The sequence below is a fragment of the Notamacropus eugenii genome, chromosome 5, assembly GCF_028372415.1.
Source record: "Notamacropus eugenii isolate mMacEug1 chromosome 5, mMacEug1.pri_v2, whole genome shotgun sequence".
Taxonomy (NCBI): Eukaryota; Metazoa; Chordata; class Mammalia; order Diprotodontia; family Macropodidae; genus Notamacropus; species Notamacropus eugenii.
The window spans coordinates 59,520,003-59,547,870 of record NC_092876.1 but is presented as its reverse complement, the minus strand read 5'-3'; the positions used below and the strand labels follow the sequence as shown (position 1 = coordinate 59,547,870).

Below are 27,868 nucleotides of genomic sequence, written 5' to 3'. Positions count from 1 at the left end.
CCTTTGATATTCTGAGCCTTATGCTCTTCTAGATGAATTTTGGTTTTATTTTTTCTAGCTATGTAAAATAATTTTTGGTAGTTTGATTGGTATGGCACTGAATAAGTAAATTAATTTAGGTAGAATTGTCATCCATGAATAACTGATGTTTTTCCAGTTATTTAGATCTGATTTTATTTGTGTGAAAAGTGTTTTATAATTGTATTCATATAGTTCCTGGGTTTTTCTGGGGCAGGTAGATTCCCAAATATTTTATATTGTCTACAGTTACATTAAATGGAATTTCTCTTTCTTTCTCTTGCTGCTGGGCTTTGTTAGTAATAGATAGAAATGCTGATGGTTTACATGGGCTCATTTTCTATCTTGTGGGCTAGTTCTAAATGGCAGGGTTGTTTTAATCTGTTGGCACACTTCTAGGTGTGTTGGATAGCTGTGTACCTTAGTGGGTAGTGTTAACTAGCATTTACTCAGCACCTACCATGTTCCAGGCACTGTGCTAAGCACCAGGGATACAAAGAAAGACAAAAGACATCCCCTGACTTCAAGGAATCCAATGGGGGAGACCACATGCAAGAAACGTTGTACAAGTAAGGTATGTACAGGACAAACTGAGGGTTTAAGGAGCACTGGGAAAGGCTCTTGAAGAACCATTTTAACAGAAACTTGAAGGAATCCAGGGAAGCCACAAGTTGGAAATGAGAAGCTCCAGGCATAGAGGCTTGAGGGAGTTATCTGACTACAAAGGATCCCAGATTCTCAAAGTTGGAAAAGATCTCAGAGATGATCGAGCCTCACCTGTGCCTGAATCAATCAATTGATCAATCAGGTATTTAGTAAGCATCTGTGATGTGCTACACACTGCTCTGAGGATTTGTTGTTCAGCCGTGACCCCATTTGGATTTTTCTTGACAAAGATACTAGAGTGGTTTGCCATTCATTTCCTTTTCCAGCTCATTTTACAGATGAGAAAACTGAGGCAAACAGGGTTAGGTGATTTGCCCAGGGCACAACAGCTATTAAGTGTCTGAAGCCAAATTTGAACTCAGGGAGATGACTCCTCCTGATTTCAGGCCTGGCACTCTATCCACTGCACTTGACCATACTCTGGGGATGGCAAAAACAAAGCATATCCTGCTGTCAGGGAGCTTACATTCTATCAGGAAAACAACAAATGTACAAACAAATAGACAGATACAAATTAATTTCTTCTGTTGGTTGGGGTAGAGTAAGAGGTAGCAGTAGTTGGAAGGAATCAGAAAAGGCCTCACATAGGATGCTTCACCTGATCTTTGAAGGAAACAACAGATTCTAAGAGGCAAAGGTAAAGAGGAAGTGCATTCCAGGTTTGACAGACAACGTATACAAGGGTATGGAGGAAGACCGATGAGGAAGTGAAATATTGTATGTGAAATGGGCTGGTTCAACTGGAATGTAGAGTGATCACTCTGAACCCATGGGAGCTGATGACATCACCAACAAAAAGACGGTAGAGAAAAGGGGGTCCAGGAGAAAACCTTGGGGAACACCCACTTTAGTGGAATCAGATGAAGAAGATCACCCAGCGAAGGGGACTGAGAAGGAGAAGTCAGTCCAGTAGGAGAAGAGCCCTCGACAAAGAACAGTGTTACAGAAACCCAGAGAGGAGCGCATATCTATCAGGGAAGGGGGGGGTCAACAGTGTCATATGTTCTAGAGGAGTCAAGAAGAATGAGAATCTAGAAAAGGTCGTTAGATTTGGCAGTAAGGAGGTCCCTGGTAACTTTGGGGAGGACTATTTCAGTTGAGTAATGAAATGATACCCTAGATTACAAGGGATTGAGAAATGAGAAGAGAGAAAGAAGCAGTGACAGATGTAAAGAGGTTATTATTGTTTTTTAATGGATTCAAAGAAATGGAAGACACCAGCTTGAAGGAGGAGAATCTGTGTATGTCATCCTTTTCACGGTCATGAAGCCTTTGCTGGAAGATGTGAGGTGATGGAGAATCTCCAAACCTGCCATCTCCCAAGGAAGTCCATGCCAATGTGGCACAGTTCTAGTGACTGGGAACCTTTTCCTTTCACTGACCTGAAATAGGCCTTTCTGCTCCAGATCCTGCCCTGGCTGAACACATCTGACCATTCATACATAGTCTTTTAGATCTTTGAAGCCAACCCTCATGTTCTCCAGTAAATCTTGGATGAGATAAACAACTCTTTGCTTCTGTCCTTTAGATATAACTCTCTCCTGTAACTGCACCAGTCTAAGGCAGACCCAGGATGAACCCAGTCCAACATTTATACTGGACTTTTGAGGGATGGAGACAGGAATGAAGGGGAATGCAAAGTTTAGATAGCCCATCTCAGACCATCCAAAAGAGACTGGCTATTTCCTTAAGTCTTCAGAGGGCTGCCATGTTTAAAATGGGGATGGACTGATTTTCAGTGAATATATACATTTTTTTCCACCAGTTCAGTAGCTCAATTATCTGAAGACCTTTGGGTTTATCAGTTAAGCTGTAACCATGGAAACACAGTGGGATGCCAGAAATAACTGGATGCATTTGAATTTCTGGCTCAATTTGTTAAGCTGGAGATCCAATGATGAAATGCTGAAATGGGATTCAGGGCTCTTTGAAGATGCTAATGAGAAGAATGTAAATCCTCTGGGATTTAATTTTTTTTTTAATTTTTCTTACTGTAAATCACAACCCTTAGAATTTCAGTCCTGAGTGTAAAACACATGGTTCATTGAATGATGCCCAATTGTGGAAGGAGAAAGAAAATCAGGCTGCTTTTTGGACTCATCCTCTGAACCCAAGTTGGAAAGGACTTGAGCAATCTTGTGAAGGCTATTCCTGCAGAACCAATAGAGTATTAGAATTGAAAGAATTGGAAGTGACTTTAGAACACAGGATGTCAAATCTGGAGCACCCTTAGAACACAGAATACCAGAACTGAAAAGGCTCTTAGAACACAGAATGTCAGAGCTGGGAGGGCCCTTGGAGCATAGAATGTCAGAGCTGGGAGAGATTTTAGAAACCCTCTAATCTAACCTCATTTTTCAGATGAAAAACTGAGGTCCAGAAAAATTCAGAGATAAACTTATTGCATAGGAGCCTAAAGTAAGGCACCCCTAGCACATACTAGGTGTACTGTGCACAGAGTGTGTGTTCCATCCATGTTGGCAGATTCACTTGAGCTCTATCAGTGAAGTCCATCATATTGTTCATTTTTATCAAGTGTCAGAATATCAGTTATGGCCTATTGACTAGGATGTTTAGGCTTCTCATAGGCCTCCCCGCCTCCCTTCTGTCCTCATTCCAATCCTCACTACTACTACTAGAATAATGTTTCTTATGAGTAAATTTGGGCATGTCATATCTTTATTCAAAAGTCAGCAGTGACAGGCTGTTGCCTCCTCCTCCACCTCAAGCTTGGCCCTCCCATGCAGTCTGGCATCCTTCCTTTACAACTCTGGTTCACTCTCCTCCCTTCCCACTCTGTGCTTCAGCCAAACTGGACACTCATTTGCTCTTTCCCCCTCCCCCACCTTACCCTGTGGTCTCTAGTACCTTGTGCTGCATCCTTCCAACGGCTCCACTTGTTTTTTCTGTGGAATTCCTAGCCATCCTTTAAAACCCAACTGAAAAACTGCCACCTCCAGGAAACTCTCCCTGATCTACCCCAGAGACAGTCATATACCTTAGTTCTTTTCTAGTGTACCTAGCAAATCTTAGGTGATCTTATAATTCATATCATATGTCTTATATAGTAGTTCATGTTACATAATACGTAACATGTTCAATTCACATGATAATGTGTTTTGTGGTTGTCGTTCAGTCGGTTAGCCAAATCTGACTCTTTGTGGGCCCATTTGGGGTTTTCTTGGCAGAGATAATGGAGGTTTGACATTTCCTTCTCCAGTTTATTTGACAGATGAGGAAATTGAGGCAAACAGAGTGAAGGGATTTGCCCAGGATCATGCAGCTAGGCAGTGTCTGGGGCCAGATTTGAATTCAGGTCTTTCTGGCTTGGGACCTGGTGCTTTTATGCCACTTCGCTATATGTCTTATAATATAGTTCATGTCCCCGTTATAATACCTAATATAATGTCTTATGTATTAAGAGCAAAGGTTATGTTTTAGCTGTTTGGGGGCTTTGTTGAATAAATGGATATTGTTGCTCCATCTTCATCTCCACCAGACTATTTGCTCCTTTGTTTTGTTTTTTTCTGTCTCATGATTCCTCCCATTAGTTCTAATTCTTCTTTTACAGCATGGCTAATGTGAAAATATGTTTAATGAGAATATCGCAGAATGAAGCAGACCATTTTCTCTTGTGTTATGTTCTGTTTTAATGGTTTCTCCCATTCATTTTAATTCTTCTTTGCAACATGACTAAGGTCAAAACGTATTTAGTAAGAATGTGTATGTAGAACTTATTGCATGCTGTCTTGGGGAGGGAGGGGGAGAGGGGGTAGAGGGAAGGAGGAGAAAAAAGCTAAGATATGTGCAAGTGATTGTAGAAAACTGAAAACAAATTAATTAATTTAAAAAAAAGAGAAAACTTTTGTAACAAATGTGCGTAATAAAGGAAAACAAATTCCCACCAAAAAAAGAATGTATATGTAGAGCCTGTACCAGATTGACTGCTGCCTTGGTGAGGGTGGGAGGAAAGGAGGGGAAGAAAACTGAAAACTTATGGAAATGAATGTTGAGAACAAAAAAATAAATTAACTTTAAAAAAAGAAAAAATCAAGGCCCAGAGAAGCAAAATGACTTACCCAAGGCCACATGGGCAGTAGCAAAGCTGGCATTTGAACCCAGGTTCAACCCTCTGACTACAAGTCTTGCCTCCTTAATAGCTATATCTTCCACCTCACAGAATTGTTATGAGGAGAATGTTTTGTAAATCTTAAGGGGCTGTAGAAATAGGAACTAGTATTAGGGGAGAATAAATAGACTATAAATTCTTTGAGGTAACAGACAGTCATTTTGGGGTCATTTTTATAAGCCCGGTGCTTTATACTTTTTCTTTTATAAAAAATTTTAATTTTTTTCTCCTGTGGAGGCTTTTTTATTTTGTGATCAATGCTACTGATGAACATATACAATGTGAAAAAATTCACTTTCACACACAGTCTGGAAGTATTTTGGTCTGGAAAACAGGTTCAAGATCATGAAAACAGGCCTGCAAAATTTCAAGTATTGTAAATACTGTTGTCTCTCTGAAGATTATAACTGTCCTACGTCTTGTTATTTTCCAGGGCAAACAAATGTTTTCTCTTATGACTGCCAAGAAACATAATAAAAAAATGTGACAGGTTAGAAAAGCCCCCTCATGCTTTTTCTAAATCCATACTTGTGATGTCATCATTTTGAGGAAACTCTCCAGATGGAAGTTTCCTCCATTAATATGAATTAGCTATCGTGGTTTTTCCTTCTGGTCTTAGAGAGTTGCGTAGGAAGCTAAGAAGTTAAATGACCTCTTGGGGGAGGCAACAGGGCTCAGCAGAAACACGGCTGGATTTGAAGTCTGAGGATCTGTTTTCAAGATTCCAGTTTTGCTATTTACTGTCTATGGGATTTGGGGCAAGTTGTCACGTATCTCAGGGCTTTGATTTCCTTACTGACAAAATGAACAAAGTTGGACTAGATAATTTCTAAGGTCTTACAGCTTTAAAACTGTCGTCCCTTGCCTATAGTCCCCAGCTGGTATGGGTCAAGGGCAAGACTTGAATCCGGGTCTTCCTGATTCCAAGGTTGACCCATTACCTACTACCCTTTGCTGCTCTCACTTGATACATGTGAAAATATTATGAGAATATCGATGCTGTTGAATATAGATATATAGATATGTGTGTATATGTATATATGTTTGCATGTGTGTGTGTGTATGTGTGTATATATATAAAAGACTATGTATGAGGTGCATATGTGGCTCCTATCCCTCCAAGAACTCAGATCCCCTTTCATTTATTGTTTCTTTTTTTGTTTTTTTTATTTATTTATCTTCATTTACTGTTTATTTTTTATCCACATATCACTGAGTAATGAGAACAGGAACCCAGCCCCTATGACCCAGGCACTGCTAGTTTCAAGGAATGTCACTACAAAGAATTTTCTGTGCTTCTTGGTAACATGTGCTATATTGGGTTTCTTTTATGGCAGGTTCGAGGATGGCAGCCCCGGAGGGGCAGAACCAAGCGGCTGGGAGGCACCCCGAGCCAGCCGGAGAAACAGAGCCACATCCGTCCACAGGCAAGGAACTGGAAGAAGCAAGCCGTTTTGCCTATGCTGCTCTCTGTGGGATGTCCCTGGCATGGCTGTTTCCAGAACCAGAGCAGAGGTGGCTGTTTTGATTTAGAATCATGGAATCCAAGATTTTGAGAACTGGAAAGGACCTTGGAATAGAGAATGTCAGAGCTAAAAGGGAACTTAGAACAGAGAGTGTCAAAGCTAGAAGGGAACTTAGAACAGAGAATGTCAGAATTAGATGAGAACTTAGAATAGAAAATGTCAAAGTTAAGAGGACCCTTAGAACACAGAATGTCAGAGATCAGTCAGTCCAATTTCATTGTTCAATTCATGAGTCATCTCTACAAGGTCCCCAGGCCAGGGATTAGAAAGGATTTCCCAACATAGGAAACACGGTGTTTCATTAGGTTCTCTCTTTCCCACATGAAGACCCTCTGTCAGTGGATCTGTCATATCTAATTACCATCTTTTCTTGCCAAGAGGTTTTTTTTATCCCCTGTTTTTTTTTAGAATTTGGGACTTTGTTGATGAAATATTTTGCTGAGTACTATTGTTTGGGTAGGAAATCCTAGTAAGGACATTTTATCTCCTTAGTAAGGAATGAACCAACTAAGAAGGGATCAGATATCATTTTGGAGTTCACTTTTTTTCTCCCACCATTCTTCTTTATCCATACCAACATTCTGGGGTTTTGCCTTTTCAAATTTGTCCAGGGAACAAGGCCCACAGGTTGCTAATCCTCTCTTTGGCTTGATTTAGACTGGCAGAACAGGAAGCAACCTTAAAAATTCACTAGTCAGGGAGTATCTAAGTTTTTCACTAGTAAAGAATTTGAAGTCCCTATATGTAAACTGAGGCAGCTAGATTGCTCCATGGATAGAGTGACAAGCATGGAGTCAGGAACACTTTAATTCAAATCCAACCTTAGACCTTTACTAGCTATGTGACCCTGGCAAGTCACTTAACCTCTTTTTGCCTTCCTCCATTGGAGAAGGAAATAGCAAACCACTCCAGTATATTTGTGAAGAAAACCTATGAATGGTATTGGTGTGCTGCGGTCCATGGGGTCACAGAGTTGGACACAACTGAAAAACTGAACAAATGTGTGGATTCCATGAATTTAATTATATGATTAATGACACTGAACTTTAAATATGATTACAAATAGAACTGGGTCTTCTAGTCTGATACCTGGGCCAGTTTCAATGGCAGCACTGGACTGGTGTTTAGGTCTTTGTGGCCTCCTGACTCGTGTTGTTGTCAATCATTTTCAGTCAGGTCTGACTCTTCATGACCCCATTTGGGGCTTTCATGTAAAGATACTGGAGTGATTTGCCATTTCCTTTTCCAGCTCATTTTACAGATGAAGAAACCAGTGAAGTGACTTGCCCAGAGGTAGTATGGGGATCCCATAGATACTAAGTGTCTAAGGCTAGATTTGAACTCAGGAAGATAGTCTTTATGACTATAAGCCTGTCATTCTATACGTTGCACCACCTGCCATTGCTGATTCATTCATGATATCTAAATTTGGGGGAAAAAAAAGATTTTGGCTAAAAATTGTTTATTACTTGCTTTTTTTAATGTTCAGGACAGAGCCCAACATGTAATCATAAACCTGGGTTCAAATCCCAATTTTGACCCAAATAGTAGTCATTATTAGTTTGACATCATCTTGGGTGAAATTTGTGGAAGGTCAAGTAGTGAAATGGCTGAAGTTTCCAGAAACAGTTCTGGGTGGAGTAGTTTAGAAGGACATAGGTGGGTTGTCCTGAAGGGAGGTGGCCAGGATAGGCAGACGCCAGGAGACCAGAGCATTCCAGGATCAGTCAGGGGGTCCTGGGAGCCTCAAGCCCAGAGAAGACAAGACTGTCAGTTAAGGGAGGCCTTTGGCCTTTTTCTGCTTGGTCCTGGAGCAGTGGATGGGAGAAGCAGGGGCAGATTTGGGTTGAGTGCTGTGGTTGAGGCTGACTTGTTCAGGAGTGGAGTGAGTTGCCTCACACAGTAGTGGGTTCATCCTCCTTGGAGGTATTCTAGATGGACAAAGGTCAGGAATGTTAAAGAGAGGATTCTTGGTTGAATGTAAATTGGATTGTGTAACTTCTGAGGTTTTTTACAGCTCTTAGATTCTGTGATTTTATATGACTGTGCCAGTTATGTGTACTCTCTGCCTCAGTTTCCTCATCTTTGAAGTGTGAGCAAGAACCTTTTCGCTACCTACTTCACAGGGAGGTTGTAAGGAAAACACTTTCTAAAATCATAAAGCTCTATGAAAAATTAGAGTTGTTATTAATTTTATTGATATGGAAGCTGAGGTGTAGGGAAGGAAAGTTACTTGCCCAGGGTCACACTGGGTAGAGCCAGGACTTGAACTTAACACTTGTGACTTATAAAGTTGGTGCTCTGGAAATCTAGGTGGCAGAGTGGACCTGGAATCAGGGAGGTCTAAGTTCAAATCCAGCCTCAGACTCTTAGCTGTGTGACCCTGAGCAAGTCACTTCACCACCGTCATCTTCAGTTTCTTCATCTGTAAAATAAGGGTGATAATAGCATCTGTCTCTCAGGGACATTGTGAGGATCAAGTGAGATCATAGTTGTAAAGCACTTCGCAAACCCTAAAGAGCTCTATAAATGTTAGCTATTCTTATCGTTGTTGGGTTATCATCATTAAGTTTGTTTGTGATTTGTTAGCCACTTAGTCAAGTTTTTACTAAAAGGAGAATTTGAAATTACCTGTGGATTCATTAATACCATCGCTTCCCAGGGTTGGATAATCAGAGGCTAGAACTGGGAGAGAAGAAAGCAGAGGTCTTGGTATCTGACATAACTGTGTCTTTCAGCTCCTTCCGGAAGGAATTTGTGGAAGGTCTAGTGAAATGGCTGGAGTTACCAGAAACAGTTCTCCCATCCATGGTGGCCTTTGCTGATTGCCTGGGAGGAGAAGAGGAGGTGACATTTGCAGAAATTTTATTGAAGGATCCAGTCTTGAAGAATGATCCACTGGTGATAGCTCAGGTACCAGAGCCCCTGGGCAGGGATGAATGAAGTGGAAAATTGAATCTTTTTTCAGAGCCAGCCTGAAAATGGGTTTGAAGGATTAGGAGTATGACAGACTCCAACATCTATAAAATGTATCTCTACTACCTTCCATCTCTGACATTCTGTGTTCTAAGGCTCTTCCCAGTTCTGACATCCTGGGTTCTAAGGGCCCTCCCACTGACATCCTGTGTTCTAAGGTCTCTCCCAGCTCCGACATCCCGTGCTCTAAGGTCCTTCCAGCTCCGACATCCTAAGTTCTAAGGCCTCTCCCATCTCCGACATCCTGTCTTCTAAGGCCTTTCCCACAGCTCCTACATCCTGTGCTCTAAGGTCTCTCCCAGCTCTGACATCCTGTGCTCTAAGGTCTCTTCCAGCTCCAACATCCCATGCTCCAAGGTCTCTCCCAGCTCTGGTATTCTATGTGCTATCATTTTTTTCCTTTACTCACTCCTCCTCCTGAAGGGAAGTGACTGGTCTGCACTTGAGGAACATGGATCTTTGATAGTATCTTAAATACCTCTGAATAAATTATCCAAACTCTGAGTTTTCTCCTCATCTACTATAAGCAGGCACCCAAAGGCGTTAGGGCAATGTAAATGAGTTATGAGGTGACATTTCCCCAAAGATATGGCAGTGAACTTGGACAAATCCTTCACTTCTCTGTGCCTCCGTTTCCCCATCTGTCAAATGAAAGGGTTGGACTAGGTGATGTCTGCAGTTCCTTCAGGGGCTAGTGGGCTGTATTCTAAAGTCCCCTCCAAGTAACAGCTTGAATCACAATGGGATTTTAATTATTGGTTTTATATAAATCCCTAGTTTCCTTTTGTTTTCTAGGATCTTCTGACCTTCTCCCTGAGAAATGGTAAGTTTGATTTCCTAAGTCTTATTTTTAAAAAGTGGGGGAGGGAGGGGACACCCTCTTAGTTCTATAGCCAATACTCATAAAATCACAGATTTGGAATCGGAGGTTTGGGCTTATTCATAATTTCCAGTCTTTGATAGTGACACAGACTTCCTTGTGTGGAAGAGAGCCCCCAGTTTCCTCATCTGTAAAATTGAGAGTTGGAAGAGACAATTGCTAAGGCCCCTTCTAACTATGGAACTGTGAGCCCAGGTGCCAGCCACTGTGGTAGCCTTTGATGATACAAAATAAAACAAATACACAAATCCTGAAGAAACCCCTGCCTAATGTGTAACCTGGGGCCCTAAAATTGAGTTAGCGTCCAGGCCGTGATTCGGATTCGGATCTTCTGACTCCAAGGGGAGTCCTCTCTCCTACAGTAGCAGAGCAGCCTCTATTATAGATAGCGGCTTCTCTTGAGTTGTCTGCGGCCCTCCCTGCTCCATGTAGCCCTGTGTTCTACCAGTGCATAAATGCAGGCATCCCAAGAGAGAATGGGACACATTAAATAAACTTCAGGCCCAGAGACTTCATCTACAAGAATAACCAAGGACACTCTCTATGCCTCCAAGTGTGAATAATCATTCTCTCATATCTAAGTAGTATAAATTCTGATAACATTTGTGAAGTGTTCCAGTTTAATCTGATGGTCCTGTGATAATAAGGAGCTAGGCATTCAGTAGCCTGAGATAACTCTAACTGCAGGTTAGGAAATGTATTTTAGTAAGGTAATCATTGACACAAATCAGCAACAGGAGAGACATAGAATGCCACAGCTGGAAGGGACCTTAGAACATAGAAAGTCAGAGCTGAAGGAGGCCTTAGAACATAGGATATCCAAGTTAGAAGGGACCTGGCTAAAATGTAGAATGTTACAGGGACTTCAGAATGTCAGAACTAGAAGGCACTTTAGAACATAGATTATCAAGGCTAGGAATGGCCCTTAGAACACAGAATGTCCAAACTAGTAGAGTATTTAGAACAGAATGTCAGAGCTTAGAAGGCCTTAGAATACATAACGTTAGAGATGGAAAATCCCTTAGAACATAGAATGTCAGAGCTGGAAGGGCCCTTAGAACACAGACTGTCAGAGCTGGGAGGGCCCTTAGAGCACAGGATGTCAGAGCTGGGAGGGCCCTTAGAGCACAGGATGTCAGAGCTGGGAGGGCCCTTAGAACCCAGGATGTCAGAGCTGGGAGGGCCCTTAGAGCACAGGGTGTCAGAGCTGGGAGGGCCCTTAGAGCACAGGATATCAGGGCTGGGAGGGCCCTTAGAACACAGGATGTCAGAGCTGGGAGGGCACTTAGAACACAGGATGTCAGAGCTGGGAGGGCACTTAGAACACAGGATGTCAGAGCTGGGAGGGCCTTAGAACTCAGAATGTCAGAATTAGGAGGACTCTTAGAACATAGAATGTTGGAGCTGGAAACAATTTTGAACATAGAATGTCAGGGCTAGAAGGGACTTTGGTCCCTGTTCACTTGCCTCATTTATAGGGAGGAAGCTGTAGACCAGAAGATCATAATCCTGGGCCCCCCGAAGCCTTCTTGATCCCCCTTCTGGGGGGCCCAAGGTCGTGCTTTCATAGCTGTGCTTTTTCAAAGCTCCGTCTATGAACTTTGGCACCCTTCCCCCTTTTTTTGACCCATGGGCCTCCCCTATTGAAAATGATACCTTGCAGAACCTGTTTTGTGAAACCTCCCCAGGCACTTTCAAGCACAGAACCAGGAAGAGGATAGGGGAGAACTGACTAGGGGAAATGTCCTGTTTGTTGAGAGGGTGAACTCTAGCACCAGGGAGTATAGTATGTATCTAGTGTTAGCTCAAAACCACAGAAGCTTGTCTGGGGAGAAATTCCTTGTGTTTGGGGAGCCCAGATGGCTTTCTAGAGCAGAATCTGGGCTTCTTTCGATTCTGTTTTGGCCCCCGGCCGTCACTGAGGATAAATTTGGACGGCATTAGCTAGCTAGGAAAACCCAGCTCCATGTTCCAAGGAGTCTGGCACCTGGGCTCCAGAACTTCCTGCTAGAGATGCAGTGCCATCCAGACAAATCCCTAAGGAAAGGAAGGGAATGACCGCTTTTGTTGAGGGGAGGCAGGGGCAGAAAGCTGAGATTTGTTTCCCCTTTGTTTGATGCTGCTTCTAGGGCTGTGGTTATCCGCTTATCTAAAAGATATGTTTAACAAAAGCCTCTGGAATTTTAGCTAAAAATGTTGTAGAGCCCATTCTTTCCCCTGAGTAAGAGATAGTCAAAGGAGAGTTTAGAGGAAGAACAAGCATTTATTAAGCACCTACTATGTGTCAGGCATTCCACACGTATTATCTCATTTGATCCTTACAACAGATCGAGGAGATATTCTATTAAAATTCTCATTTTACAGTTGGGGAAAAACTGAGGCCGGCCACTAGAGGTTAAGTGACTTGCCCAGGGTCACACAGCTAGTAAAGGAGGCCAGATTTGAACTCAGACTCCAGGCCCAGCACTCTCGCTGCCTACCTGGTCTCTAGGTCTTGATCTCTACTTTGCCCTCCACACATTGCTTCTACATGTGTGCTGATGGTGTGTGTATTTGTACATACTGGGTGGGGGAAGAAAAATATTACGATTTTTCTTATTAAATGTTTCTGCTGTGAAAGAGAAATGAAATTTAGGGGTAGGGATACAATAGGAAATGTGAGTGATATAAAAACAAAAGCTATGGATAAGAACCTATTTTTCAAAAGAAGAAAAGACATTGGAAAGGAAGGCATGTGCTAGAACAACAGTCATTTCCTGGGCCGCTACAAGATGTGGTGAATAGATTGCTGGGCCTGAGACACTAGTCAGCTGTGTGACCCTGGATAAGTCACTTAACCCTGTTTGCCTTGGTTTCCTCATCTGTAAAATGGGGATAATAACAGCACCTACCTCACAGGCTTGTTGTGAGGACCAAATGAAACTATAATATATGCAAAGTATTTGGTATACTATAAAATATTATGACTTTTGTCTATTAGTAGAAGGGGTTATTATTCAGGTATTAGCTGAGCTTAGGTATTGACTTTTGGGGTCCTGTCCAGCTCCCAGATGATGTCATTCTGGGATCTCCCAGGGGCAGTGTCGGAGAGTAGAAAGAGCACCGGCCTGAGAATCAGTAGAACTCAATTCTCCTCCTGGCTCGGTCACAAATCCTGCGTGTGACTTGGGCATGGCCTTTGCCTCTCAGAATCTGCTTTCAACTTTGAAATGGGTAACTTGGACTAGAGAGCCCCCGAAGTCCCTTCTCTCTCTAGTGTTCTGTGTTCCCAAGGTCTGAAGTTTTAAATAGTAGGTAAGCTCCTTGAAGGTAGAAACTCTGGTCTTTACATCCCTAGCACCTAAGAAGGAAGGGATCATGTATACTGTAGCCTCTTAATAAATGTTGAGGTGCATCAGAGGTCATCTTCACACAGCCTGAGGACCAAAGTCCCTTCTGTAGGTTCTCTTTTTTTAAGTGAGGAAACTGAGGTCCACAGAAGAAAAATGACTGCCCAGGGTCACCCAGGTAGTGAGCAGTTGGGAAAACCCAATTGCAATTCCACATTTAGTGTTCTTTCCCGTTGTACCATGTTATCCTCTCTAGCTCTAACATTTTATGTCCCTCCCAGCTCTGATATTCTGTGTTCTAAGGACCCCCTAAACTCTATAACCTCACTCAGGTGGTAAGCATACTTTCCTTCTAGTTCTTTTAGAAATCCTCCCCAGAACAAGGACCAGAATATCTGTTAAGGTCCCTTTCATCTCTGTGACTTTGAATTCACTTTCACTCTAAATAACTTTAAAAGTTCAAGGTCTAAGGTGCTTGAAATTATTCCCTGACAAGGCTCTACCCTTCCAATCTTGGGTTTAACTTTGAGCCACATGAGTTATGGGGCATCTTTGCTCTTTTAATCCCTCCTGAAGGGCAATTAAACATTAGACTAAGTTCCTGAGAGGGAGTGGATTTCCTTGGGGCCTGGGGAAGTACAGAGAAAAGAAGGGCAGTCATGAGAGTGGTGAGCATGATGTATCTGTTAGATACAATGCCATTCTCCTTTTGATAAATGGTCAAAGGATATCAACAGGCAGTTTTCCAAGGAAGACATCCAAGCTATCGATAGCCATATAAAGAGATGCTGTAAATTACTAATAATTAGGGGAAATCAAACTAAAACAACTCTGAAATTCTTCCTCACGTTCCTCAAATGGGCAAAGTTGGCCAAAAGAAAAAAAAAAGGAAAAACAATGAATACTGGAGGGGCCCAGGAAAACAAGCACATTAATGCCCTTTGGGTGGAAGTGGGAAGTAGTCCAGCCATTCTGGAAAGCATTTTGTGCCCCCAAAGCTGTTAAATTATGCATATCCTTTGACCTAGAAATAAACGACTAGGTCCAAAGAGATTTTTAAAAAGAAAGAAAAAGGACCCAATTGTATAAAAACATTGCAGCTTTTTTTGTGGTGGCAAAGAATTGGAAACTGAGGGGGGATGCCCATCAGTTGAGGAATTGCTGAACAAATTGTGATATATGAATGTGATGAAATACTATCATGTTGTGTGTGTGTTCGTCCTTCATTGCCAAAGAAGACCATGCCATCAGCGAAATAATGACATGACTTGCACTTGACTTTATTTTGAGTGAGGGAGGGCTGATTGTGCTGTATGCAATGAGGAAGGAGAGAAACCAGGGAAGACCTGTAGGAGCTGGTGCAGAGTGAAGTGAGCTGCACAATTCATACAATAACAATAGTATTTTTAAGACAAATAACTTTGGAAGACTTAGCAACTCTGGTCAACACAGTAACCAGCTATAATTCCAAAGGACTCATAATGTTGCTGCCCCATCTACTGATGGATTCAAGGGGCAGATTGAGATTTTTTTTTCATGTGGTCAATGCGGGAATTTGTTTTACTCAATGTTGTAACTTTCTCAGTGGGCTTAGAGGGGAGAGGGAAATAAGAGAAGAAAGGAAGACTTTGATTGCAAAATACATTAATACGTGAAAAATAAAATCAAGGTGACAAAACAGAGGGCCTGGTGACCTGCACAGTAGCATGTAGTGCATGTTTAGCAGCCACAAAGGAGGTCGGAGTTCAGACAGTAGAACTGGAGACGCACACGTGTGTCTTCCCGCATCTGGAAGGAAGTTTGCTCTTTTCAGATGCCCTCGGTAACCCAGCTCTTATTTCTGAGGCTGGTTTATAAAGTTAGGTGGTACTAACATTATTATCCTCATTTAACAGATAAGGGAGCTGAAGTCCATAAAGCTAAGATGACCTATCTGGGCTCATGCTTTTCCTGCCCCAGCACAATACCTCTCTAACCCTTTGATTGCACAGGCTTATTTAAGATGTATTTCTAAGTGAACTCTGGCTTGACTGGAATTCCAAGACACTCTCCTGCTTTGACCCTTACCCCTTTCTGTGTCTCTTAACCCGTTTTGTGCCCCGAATCCCTGTGGCATTTCCATGCCCATTCTTGAAATAATGTTAAATGCACAAAATAAAACCCATTGGATTAGAACGAAAAGCAATTCTATTGAAATACGGTTTTCAAAATATTAATAAAATTAATTAAAATATTTAAAATATTTTCAAAACAAGTTCACAGACTCCAGATTAACAGATTAATCTCAATTATCTCTAAGATCTTTAGAATTAGCACTTCAGAGTTGGGAGAAATGACAGAGGCCAATTAGTCTAACCCAGGAGTGAGGAACCTGTGACCTTCTAGGCCCTCAAGTGCAGCCCTTTGACTGAAACCAAACTTCACAGAACAAATTCCCTTAATAAAAGGATTGTAAAATTTGGACCAGTCAAAAGGCCGGACCCCAGGACCTAGAAAGCCACTTGTGGTCTGGAGGCTACAGGTTCCCCAACCCCTGCTTCAACCCCTACCCAACTAGAATCCCCTCTACACTATCCCCACAGACATATTTCCTCTTCCACATGTGACGATCTTTTCTTGAATACAAGCCAACATATCAGCCAGTCTATCAATCAGTAAGAATTTATTAAGCACCTACTCTGGGTCAGGTGCTAAGCTCAGTGAAAGCAGTACAAAGACAATCATGAAACAGTCCCCAGGTGAGAGTTCACTTTGCTATGCTAAACCTCCTCAGTGATCATTGATCCAGAGCTGAAAGGTTCCTCAAGGCCCATCTAGTCCAATATTCTAATCTTACAGTTGAGAAAATGGATCTTACATAACTGACCTGTCACACAGGTGGCAAGTGGAATTGGAACCCAGGCCCTCCAAATCCAGAATCTCATGTAACTTGAACCTGAGACCATCAGTATGACCTCAGGCCAGTTCCTGGATCTCTCTGGTCCTTAGTTGCCTCATCTTCAAAAGAAGGGGTTGGACAGGTAGCTGCCAAGCTCCTTCCAGCTTTCAGTCTATAACTCTGGGACCAACTGAAGAAACTAGAAATGTGTGGCCCAGCACAGAAACTCCTAGGAACATTCTACATTCTATCCATGTCCTTCCTCAACTGTGGTTGGTGCCCAGAGCTGAACACAACACTCTGGCTATACACAGTGCCTGGCACATAGGCACTTATAAATGTTTACTGATTGATTAGGCACACTAAGGCAGTAGGCACACTAAGGCAGTAGGCACCCACTGTCCTCCTGGGTTGTCTCCAGTTGCCAGTTTTTCCCCCAATCCCTTAAAATGACCACTGTCTACCCAAAGCCCTGATTTTTTTGTGTGTGTTTGCAGTAAGTCCTAAATGTTCTCAGCTCTCCCCTCCTTCTTAGGATTGGCAGTATGAGAGGCACCTTTTTGGGTGGTTAGATGGTACATCAGATAGACTTGGAGTCAGGAAGACCTGAGCTCCAGTCTGGTTTCAGATACTAGCTGTGTGACTTTGAGTAAGTCACCTAACCTCTGCCTTGGTTTCCTCATCAGTAAATTGGGGATAATCAAAGCATCTACCTCCCAGAGCTGTTATAAGGAACTAATGAGATAACATTAGCATGCAATATAAATATTAGATATTAGTGTTGCTGTCATGACAATTGCTTCCCAAGGCAGCCCACCCCAACGTTGGAGCATATGCAGCGTTAACTTTGGGGCTGATATCCCAGTGTCTTGCCACCTCAGAGGCCCTTGGAAAATCTTAATCAATGGTCTGCATCTTGGCCAATATTCCACAACCTTAGTCACCACAACCTTGATCAATGATACCTGTAATAAAGGCTATTTATAATTCTCATCGATTAATGACAGCTGCCAAAGGCTGTTTGAATCCAATTAGCACTGATTATCTCCTGCTTCTGATACCAGCTGTTTACTCCAAAGGAGCTGTTGAGGCTGACCTCAACAGGCAGGGTCCAGTGGTCTGACGCTCTGCACGTAGCCACTCAGCTAGTTTCGGGCTGATTAATACAGGTCTGGGGAGGCCTGAAAAGGGTGTGCCTGGGCGAGGGAGCAAAACCAAGGAGTAGACGCAAGTCTTTCAGCCTCGTCAGTGGTCCTCTTTCTTTTCTGCCCTGTTTACCTTATTCAGGCTTTCCTCCTGAACCTCACTCATCCAGGCAGGGCTGCTGGAGAGGAAACAGGAACCCTTGCTAACCTTCGTCCAGCCTCGGGATGGACAATCTTCACCTCTCCTCTTGCTGTGCCAGAGTATTATGGCACACAGTCTCTCTTTATAAATGGGGATAAGAATATTTATACTGCCCAGCTGGGTGAGGAAAACATTTTGTGTATCTCTGGGTCCTATAAAAATGTGGGTTCTTTGAACAAGAAATATTAACTAGTAACTTCCAATGGGACTGAGTATAGATCATGGACACTCCCCATGGTTTCTTAAAGTCCCTATTCTCTTAGAGTTAAGGTGTCTTGGGACCCTCCCAACCATCCCAGCATTTCCTTTTCCATGGCCTGCCGTTCAACATGCCCTGGCCAATGTCTTCCCTTATTCTTTATCCCATTCATCCACAGGACTGGGCTCTCGTACCATCACCAGAGACCCCCATCTCTGGAACCCTCGTCATTCAGTGCACTAGAGCTTATGAAGTATCTATTACACGTCAGGCTCTGTGTTTAGTGATAGGGATACAAAGAAAGGAAAAAAAAATGTGGTTCCTGTTCTCAAGGAACTTGGCCCCCTCCAATCACCACCCAGACAAGAGGAGTGGACAGGGGTCTCCATCTTCTCCCTCATAATCCTCTTCCACTTCTCACCCGTGTTATTTCATACTTTCCCAGGTTTCATTTCTCTTTTACTAGGCACAGTGCAGGAGAACGTACCATCTCCATCTCATTTTTAGGCCATCAGGTTTACAGAGGGGGGAAGGATCATAGAACTAGAGCTGAAAAAGACCACCCCTTCATTTTACAGATGGAGAAACTGAGGCAATCTAGACTGAATCCTGGCTGTGCCACATGCTAGCTTTGTGACCTTGGACTAGTTGGTAGAAAAATCATTTGACTCTGTAATCAGGGGAACTGAGTTCAAATCTCAATTTTGATGCTTGCTACCTGAGCAGCCCTGGGCAAATCACCTAACCTTCTAGGGCCTCAGTTTCCTCATATGTAAAGTGCAGAGACTAGACTTGATGGCTTCTGAGGACCCTCCCAGCTTGAGGTCTATAATGCTGTGATCATTCAATGACCCTGTTTTCTCATCTGAGAAATGGTAATATTCATTATTGTTGAGTTGTTTGCGATTGTCTGTGATCCCTTTGGGGCCTTTCTGGGCAGAGATACTGGAGGAGTTTGCGATTTTCTTCTCCAGCTCATTTTACAGATAAGGAAACTGAGGCAAACAGAGTGAAGTGACTTGCCCAGGGTCACACAGCTGGATTTCAGCTCAAGTCTTCCTGACTCCAGACCTGGTACTCTCCAAACTATGGCCCCACCTAACCACCCCTGATAATACTTATCAACCTGTTAATCAACAAATGCGTACCTTAACAGTATCTATGAGTCCTCTACCAAGTTAATCTCTGGGGATAGAAAGGAAAAGCCAAAAGTCCCTACCCTAGGGGAGCTTACTTTCTAATGGGAAAGACCCATGTAAATGGACATTAAAAAGAGGTTTATAGTAGCTCTCATGCATGTAACACTTTAAGCTTTTGCAGAGTCTTTTACACCCTCATTTAACAACTACTTATTTGATTCTCACAACAACCTTGGAGAGGTAGGTACTATTGGTAACCCATTCTACATATGAGGAAACTGAGGCAGACAGCAGTTAAATGATTGGCACAAGATCACAGCTAGTAAGTATCTAAAGGCAGGATTTGAATTTGAGACTTTCTGACTCCTAATCTAGTACCCTATCTACAGCCTTTCCTGGACTGATCCATGCAGAGTGGATACAAGATAACCTTAGAGGACTTATTTCCATAAGGGAAATGCCTTGTAAGTCTTAAAAGGAACCACAGAAATTTAAGTCATTATTAATACTCATGGCCTGGTAGCACAGTATAAGAACCACAGGACTGGGAATCAAAAGCCATGGGTCTGATTCCTGGCTCTGACCTTTTCTAGAGTGATTATAGGTGAATCTCCTCATTTCCTTGGGTCTCAATATTCCCATCTGTAAAATAGGGATGACAAATCCCCCACATTCTCTATCTCACATGGTCATGGTAAGGAAAAGACTTTATATTGTATCCCTTGAAGTGCTCTGGAAGTAGGAGCTATTTTGACTCTTGGCAATAATCCGGTAAAAGCACTTTCTTAATGCCCCACATTTCTGTTCCACCCGAAGGCTCCTATGATGCTCGGGCCAGGGTACTTGTATGCCATGTCACCTGGCTGCTGAAAATACCCCCAGAGGAGGTGGAGAACCTGGAAGAGATGTTGCTGGAGAGCCTGAAGGAAAAGCAGGAAGAAGAATCTGAGTAAGCTGGCATTTGTAACTTTTCAGGAAAATCCATTCTCAGGGAATGGGTCCCAATTTTTTCACTTGTAAAATGGGTATTATGGCCCCTTTTAACACCTTCCTGCCAGGAGTGTTGTAAGGACCACACGATGTGTTCCCAAGTGAGAAGATTTTTTTTAGTTAACTGCAACTAACCTTTTTAATGAACAAAACTTTTACTTTATCATATTTTTACCATTTTTACAATATGGCCATTTTAATTTTACCATTTTACCATTTTAAAAATTTAACCATTTTAACTGTAAATCATTTTTAAAAATAGATCACACCTATCCCTGCCTTGTTAAACACATACAGGAACGGGATGGGACTGAACCTGTGATTCCATTTATAGAGGATCCTCTATAAATGCAGAGCAGCACCTTCACTGCATCTTTGGGTCTCAGAGAGTCCCCTCAGGACACAAAGAGGTTATGTGCTTTGTCGGAGCTCACACAGCACTGTAAACATTCTCTGGATGATTCTGGGGGGGGGTCATCACTAGAATGCTAGGATGTTTTGTATGTGTTGTATGCAAGAATTTGTTTTATTTAACTATACGTATTTGCACAGTTTTGTTTTTTTCTCTAATGGGACAAGAGAGAAATGAGAGGGAGAGAATTATTTTTTAAACTGAAAAAAATTTGTTAAATGATGATGATCATAGCGTACTTATAGAGCCTTCATTGGCATTTACTAGCATTCATATGGGGCTTTAAAGTTTGTAAAGATCTCATTTGAGTTTTGTAACTGTGAACTAAGTTTGTACTACAGACTTCGCGTCCCCCATTTTACAGACGACAGAACCAATCAGAGAGATGAAATGAATGGCCAATGGTCACACAGCTAATTAAGTGTTGGAGGTGGAATTTGAACTCAGGTCTGGCTGACTCCAAGTTCACCCTATCAGAGCTACCTGGCTCTGGGCCATTTTTGGTTTTTTTGTTTTCCCAAGTTTAGCTCATTTCTGCTTGGATTGGAGGACTGTCCTCCACCAGTTGGTTGTAATAGTCACACACAATGAGGTTTTTCCCAGCCTTTCCTTCTCTAAGAGAACACGCTTTGCGGGTGGACTGGCTGACTATCAAGCCTTTCCCCCAAGGCTTGCCTCTTAAATCATCCAGCCAAGGAGCTGGGATTGGAACCAAGGTTCGCTCCCTACCTTCCCAGCCTGGAGAAGGCAGAGCCTCTAAGGAATCTTGAGGATCATTTAGTCCAATTCAGTCTTTTTACTGAGGGGGATATTGAGGCTCAGAGAGGGAAAGGAGCTTACCCATGATCCTACAATTAATAAAAAAGAAATATTAATGTCTTATATTAATATTAATATATAGTTTTACATATTAATAAGCAATGTATTACTTTTAGTAATGATGAGACATAAGATGCATACATTTAGAGCTATCTACATGCCTGTATTAAGCACTGAATATGTGCCAGGTACTGGAATACGAAGGACTATTGTGATGCCCAAAGGACATGATGGAGATGTGGGGACTCCCCCTCCTCAGCTCCAGCTCACTTAGGCCCTCTCTTCCTTATGAGGAAGCTCCAGCACCATCTTCTACCAGAAGCCTTTCCCAGCCCTCTCTCTCAAACTACCTTGTATTCAACTACCTTGTATTTACTCACTTTATGTTTATGCTGAATGGGGACTGGACATGGACTTGTCTCCTCCACTAGGATGGAAGCTCCTTGCAAAAAGAGGTTGTTTCATTTTTTTGTACTCTGTATCCCCAGTGCCCATAGAACAATGCCTGGCACTTTACCAAGGCTTATGAAATACCTGTTGATGGATTGGTTGACTGACCCTGGCCAGGTCACTTCCCTCTATTTACCCATCTGTAAGACAAAGGGGTTGGACTAGATTACTGCTGAGACCCCTTCCCATCTAAAACTGTGGTCCTACTACGTTCCTGCGTGAAGATCTTTGTAAATTTTAAGGTGTCTGATATTACTACAACTACCCCTGCTATTACTACTGCTACTATTACTGCCACCATTATCACTATCACTACCACTATTGCCAACATTGTCACTAGCACTACTACAGCTACCACTGTCACTACTACTACTATAGCTACTACAGATTGAATGACATATCATTTGCCTGCTTCAAGGCTCCCTTGTGTCTCTCTGTAGATAGAGGAGGATGAACATTGACCCTACTTCCCTGGGTAGTTGTGGAGAGTGCATACAGGTCACTGACTTAATCAGAGCTGTAGGTGTATCAGGTGCCAGACTTCCAGTGTATCTAATCAGTTCACCATAAATAATCACCCCTGGAAGACTAGTATACAAGGCAGGGTGCCCCAGCCCCTTCCCTTGGACCTCATGTCTTTTCCTCTGATAAGTTCTTTAAGTCAGCCTGCTCTGGAAAGCCAAGGGAGGGAAAGGTTTGGGGGTCATCTCTGCATCTGGGCTTAAAACCATGAGCTTTGGATTCACAATACCCCACAGGTATTTGCCATACGACAAAGGGGGAAGGAAGGAGAGAGCTTTTAGTTTCATGATTGGGCAGCCAACAGTAAGGTGGATATAGGGAAACAGACTTGCGTCCTTAGTGTGGCATTTATTAGCCATGTGCTTTTTCTGAGCTTGTTTCTCCATCTGTAATGTGTGGGCAATGATACCTGTACTACCTACTTCCCAGGATGTTAGTAAAGAAAGTGCTTTGTAAGCTGTACAATGGTATACAGACTGATGGTGCTAAAATAATAATGATTGTCTTTAGTATCTTTAGAACACTTTAAGGTTTGCAAATCACTTCATGTATATGATCACATCTGATCCTTGAAACAGAGAGGCAGATGCTATGATTATTCATTATATTACAGGTGAGCAAAGTGAGGTTAAGGGACTTATCTGGGGGGGGGGGGGAAGGGGGGAGGGGCATCACACAACTAGGAAGTGTCTGAGGCAGGATTTGAACGCCAGATTTCTAATTCCAAGTTCAGCACTCTTTACCATACCATCTAGTGACCCAATGTTTCACCTCCTATGGTTTTGCCATTCTCTCCTTTTCTAATTTCTAATACTAGATTTCTAATACTAATTTCTAATTCTAATCAAGTCTGAAAGATTCTGCCATGGGCAGGCAAAGTTTTGAGTGCCCTTTTTATCCATCTTCAGAATATTTCTGAAAGACCTTGGTTTGTGATACTCTGGGTTGGGGATGGTGGGGAGAAGGGGAAATGAGAGAGAACAGAGAAGATTGCAGGGTGTATTCACTGATGTTCCCAGTACATCTATTTTTAAAAACCTTTTGTGCTTTTTTTCATTATTCAAATTGCAGTCCAGTTAGGATGGACCAATAGGGTAAGTATAAGCACTTACTGAACGTTGTGTCCCATTCAGCTTCTCAGCCCTTTAATATCAATGATGATCCGTGGTGTTTCTTGTCATTAAGCCTTGCATGATGGATAATTGGCCCAGCATTGTGGGTGAATCTGGGAATGTGAAGCATGAGGACTGCTCTCACAGATCTTTCTTCCTCCCCTCCATTTCCTGCTCCCAGAGCTGCAGAAGCTTTAAGAAAAAAGAGAGAAAATAGGAAGAAATGGAAACGTTATCTCCTAATTGGCCTGGCCACTGTTGGAGGCGGGACAGCAATAGGTAAGGACTACCTCTGAGGCTTTGGGGCATGGTCCAGAAAGTCCCTAATCTAATCAGTACTGCCAAGACTGAAAAGATTGCCTGGAGTCTGAAGGGAAAGGGCAGGTTGAAATTTGGCTGGCCTTATGATCTAGAACCTCAGCAGTGAAGGGAACTCTTCTCTCACTCCCCCAGGCTCATAACCTTAGGGCCACCTCTGCTTGAGCCCCTTGGCCTCAAACCCCACCCTCACACCCAGCCAAGTGGGTGCCAGGGCCCATTCTTTCTAACTCACATTCGTCTCTTTTTTTTTAGCCTTTTGTTTTCATTTTGTATTTTTAGATTTTATTTTATTTTCCAATTAGTAAGCATTTATTTTCTCTCTCTAACCCTCTAATTGAAAATGAAAGAAAGGAAAAGAAAACTTTTGTAACAAATGTGCGTAGTCAAGCAAAACAAATTCCCAAATTATCTGTCTGCCTCTCTATATATACATATATGTGTGTGTGTGTATACACACAAAAAACATTTCCCTCCGCATCCCACCCCAAACCTCCAGTCTATTATCTCTCCATCAGGAGGTGGATAGCAGGTTTCATTCTGACTCTTTTCGAATTGTGATTGGTCATTGCATTGATCAGAGTTTCTAAGTCTTTCAAAGCTGTTTGTCTTTTGTTGTTACTGTATCCATATGATTGCTACTTTGTAAATTGTTCTGGTTGTGTTCATTTCAGTTTGCATCAGTTCAGAGGAGTCTTCTCAGGTTTTTTGGAAGCCTTCCCCTTCATCATTTCTTTCAGCACAATGATATTCTACCACATTCTTATGCCACACAGCTTGTTCAGCCATTCCCCAGTTGATGAGGGTCTCCTCAATTTCCAATTTTTTGCCACCCCAAAAGAGCTGCTATCAATATTTTCATATATATAGGTCCTTTTCTTCTTTCCTTAATCTCTTTGGGATACAGATCTCATAGCAATAAATATGCATGGTATAGTAATGTTTTATCCTGACCCTCTTTTCTGCTTTCTCTATAATTATCCTGGGTCAGATCCTTGTGCTTCTTAACCAGGTTATTATAATAGCCTCTTTATCAGTTTCGTATTTTCAAATGAATGAAAAAGCACTTATTTAGCGTTTAGGATAGAAAAAACTAGATGGTTCAGTACTGAGCCTGGAGTCAGGAAGACCTGAGTTCAAAGCTAGCCTCAGACACTTACTAGCTGTATGAACCTCAGCAAATCACTTAACCTCTGTTTACTTCACTTCCCTCATCTGTAAAATGGGGATAATAATAGCCCCTACCTCCCAGAGCTGTGATTATCAAATGACATAATAATGGTAAAGCACTCATCACAGTGCCTGGCACATAGTAAGTGTTTTATAAATGCTAGCTATTATTATTAATTATTATTATATGCAAAATCAGCAGTCCCTGACTTCAGGGCACTAACCATACATAAAGGGAGCCTGTGACCTCGGACAGAATTCCCATGTGGAAGGTCACTGGGGAGGTGAATAAAGGCTCCAAGTTGAATCCTTTTCTGTTTTTCTTGTAGGGGTGACAGGTGGTCTGGCTGCCCCCTTCATGGCTGCCGGAGCAGCCGCTATCATTGGCACCACAGGTGCTGCTGCTTTGGGCTCTGTGGCAGGCATTGCGGTCATAACCTCCCTCTTTGGAGCTGCAGGAGCTGGTCTGACAGGTAAGGCTGAGAAACTAATCTCCCATCCTGACTACAGCTGGTATTTCTGCAGTGGTTTGTGATTACAAAGCATCTCCCCTCCCAAGAGCCCTAAGTACCTTAAGGACAGAGCAGAAAGGATCTGTATCCCCATTTTGTAGATGAGGAAACTGAACTTCCTAGAGAAGAAGTGACTTGTCCCCAGGATTTTAGAGATGCTAATAAGAAAAATAACTAGGTGGGGCCTGAAGATGGAGGATTGGGCCTATAGTCAGGAAGACCTGAGTTCAAATTCAGCCTCAGACACTTAGAAGCTGCCTGACCCTGGGCAAGTCACTTAACCCCTGCCAGCCTCAGTTTCCTCATCGGTAAAATGGGGTTAATAATAGCACCTACCTCCCAAAGTTGTTGTAAGAAGCAAATGAGATAATATTTATAAATTGCTTTGCAAACTTTAGAGGAGGGTGACCGTGATTACTATCCTACAATACCTCTAGCATGTTCTGTAGCTATGCGTGGCCCCCTCTCAAGGCTATCCTCCCCAAGGAGATCCAAGGAAACGGCTATATGAACAAGAAGCTACATTCCTCCAGGGCCAGCTGTTGGCAATGATGAAGTTTCCCCCTAGGTCATAAGATGGCACCAGGTCATTCTATTGGGATTTTGTTGCGTCGATTGTTCAACGTGGTGGTCATTCTGAAATGAATCATACAGTCTCACTGCTTTCAAGCTCACACCCCAATCACAAGATCTCTTGTCATCAAATGCCAGTTCAGATAAATGTATGTGGTATAGTGGAAGGAATGCTGATTTTGAATCAAGGGGCCAGGGTTCAAACTCCATCTCTGCCATTTACTACCAGTATAACCCTGGACAAATCAGTTAACCTCTCTGGGGCTCACTTTCCTCATTTGTTCAAGGTCCCTTCCAACTTTCAAACTATAAGAGTATGACAGTATAGCATTACAAGACCAAATGTGACTCATGGTCAGTTGTCCTCATTGCTTAAATGAAGTCAGTCCCTGTTGGAAGACAGGAGGCAGGGAAACCCTGGGAACCAGAGGCTTATGCTGGATGTCTTTGGCTAACTGCATGACTGTCTCTGGGTTCTATCGCAATCCTCACAATCTCTACAGATTCAGGCTTAAATATTCAGCTTTAGGGAATCCCAAGCAGAGGTATGTTGGTAAATGTTTAATGGCCATCTCTCTAGGGAAAAAAGAGTACTCAGGGCATACTTATAAGTTTAATCTGAATTATTTCTATTTTCTCCATCACTTTCTTAAGTCTAAATAATTAACAAAATGATAAATCAATCCCTGATTTCTTCTGAGGAGCAAATGCTCACGTTGAAAATTTAACAATTGGCTTTCCATCTTGGGAGCTGACTCCAACACAGCCCTGGATGCCACCCTCATTCTCGTTCCCATTCTATAGTCTAGTCATAGACTCACATCCAAATGCACCTTCCCTCAATCTGAAAGCTACTGCTCTCACTCTCTCCCTCTGAGTCATGTTCTATTCTGTGCACTCTCACTTCTCTATAGGGACCATCACAAGTACCCAGTAGCTGCATCATCCACATCCTGGCCAAAGATGCCCAGTCACCAGCATCAAAGAAACATATTATAGGTGGTGACTCCATAGCTTGACAGGTTATAGAACCACATGATCCCACTGCTTTCCAGGCACAGCTTTCTGTTTTCACCTTTGTCATACTTATGGTCTCAGCTATATAAGTATGGTGTCATACTTATGGCAACAAATAGGCAGCTAGGTGGTGTAGTGGATAGAGGGAATCTGGAAGACCTGAGTTCAAATCCCACCTCAGACACTTACTGGCTGTATGACTCTGAGCAAGTAACTAAACTTCTGTCTGCCTCAGTTTCCTCAACTGTCAATGAGAACAGTAATACCTCCCTCCCTCCCAGGGTTGTTGTGAGGACCAGATGAGATACTTTGTAAAGTGCTTAGCACTTTACAGTGGTAGTAGGTGCTATATAAATGCTTATTCCCTTACCTTCCTCCCACCCCCTGTCTCCTAGTCGATAAGAAGTCAGGAAAGGCCTGAGCAAAACCAGCATGCAGGTCAGAGTAGCAGGGACCAGGGATTGACCAGCCACAGGATGCTCAGGTGACCCGTAAAGAGCTCCATTCCTATCGGCCGAAGGGAGTGCCAGGTTCATAGCTGTAAAACTTCCTCATCCATCCCCTGGACTTCCCTCCAAGCACAGCTCTAGCACCATCTCCTACAGGAAGCCTTTCTGAGTTACTTTTCCCCCCCACTCCCCCTACCTCCCACCCTGATGTGCCAATTGTTAGCACTGTCTCCTCAGAATGGCTTTGTGTCATGGTTTATTATATTCCTCTTCCCAATACCTAAGAAGACTATAAGCCTCTTGATGTCAGGGATGTTTCTGTTTGTTGTATCAAGCTATAGGAATAATGAGATGCACATGGACCTTCCCCTAATTGCCTGAGAAATTAATTTCAAGGGGTCTCCCTTCTCTTCTTCCCATGCAGTCAGAGAGCTGCG

At 42.6% G+C, this 27,868-nt stretch overlaps 1 protein-coding gene across 6 annotated transcripts in view; it reads left to right on the top strand.

The window, feature by feature from the left end:
- Positions 1-27,868, top strand: part of TMCO4 (transmembrane and coiled-coil domains 4) — a 112,004-nt gene that overhangs the window by 6,548 nt on the left and 77,588 nt on the right. For 5 of the 6 annotated variants that reach the window (XM_072609118.1, XM_072609116.1, XM_072609119.1 and 2 more), the window contains exons 3-8: positions 6,151-6,328; positions 9,078-9,252; positions 10,111-10,138; positions 19,904-20,036; positions 23,574-23,671; positions 25,210-25,353. In XM_072609118.1, the coding sequence (XP_072465219.1) occupies positions 6,159-6,328; positions 9,078-9,252; positions 10,111-10,138; positions 19,904-20,036; positions 23,574-23,671; positions 25,210-25,353 (748 nt within the window). In that variant the 5' untranslated portion in view covers positions 6,151-6,158. The remainder of the gene's footprint in view (positions 1-6,150; positions 6,329-9,077; positions 9,253-10,110; positions 10,139-19,903; positions 20,037-23,573; positions 23,672-25,209; positions 25,354-27,868) is intronic. The other variant, XM_072609117.1, reaches the window with a different exon arrangement.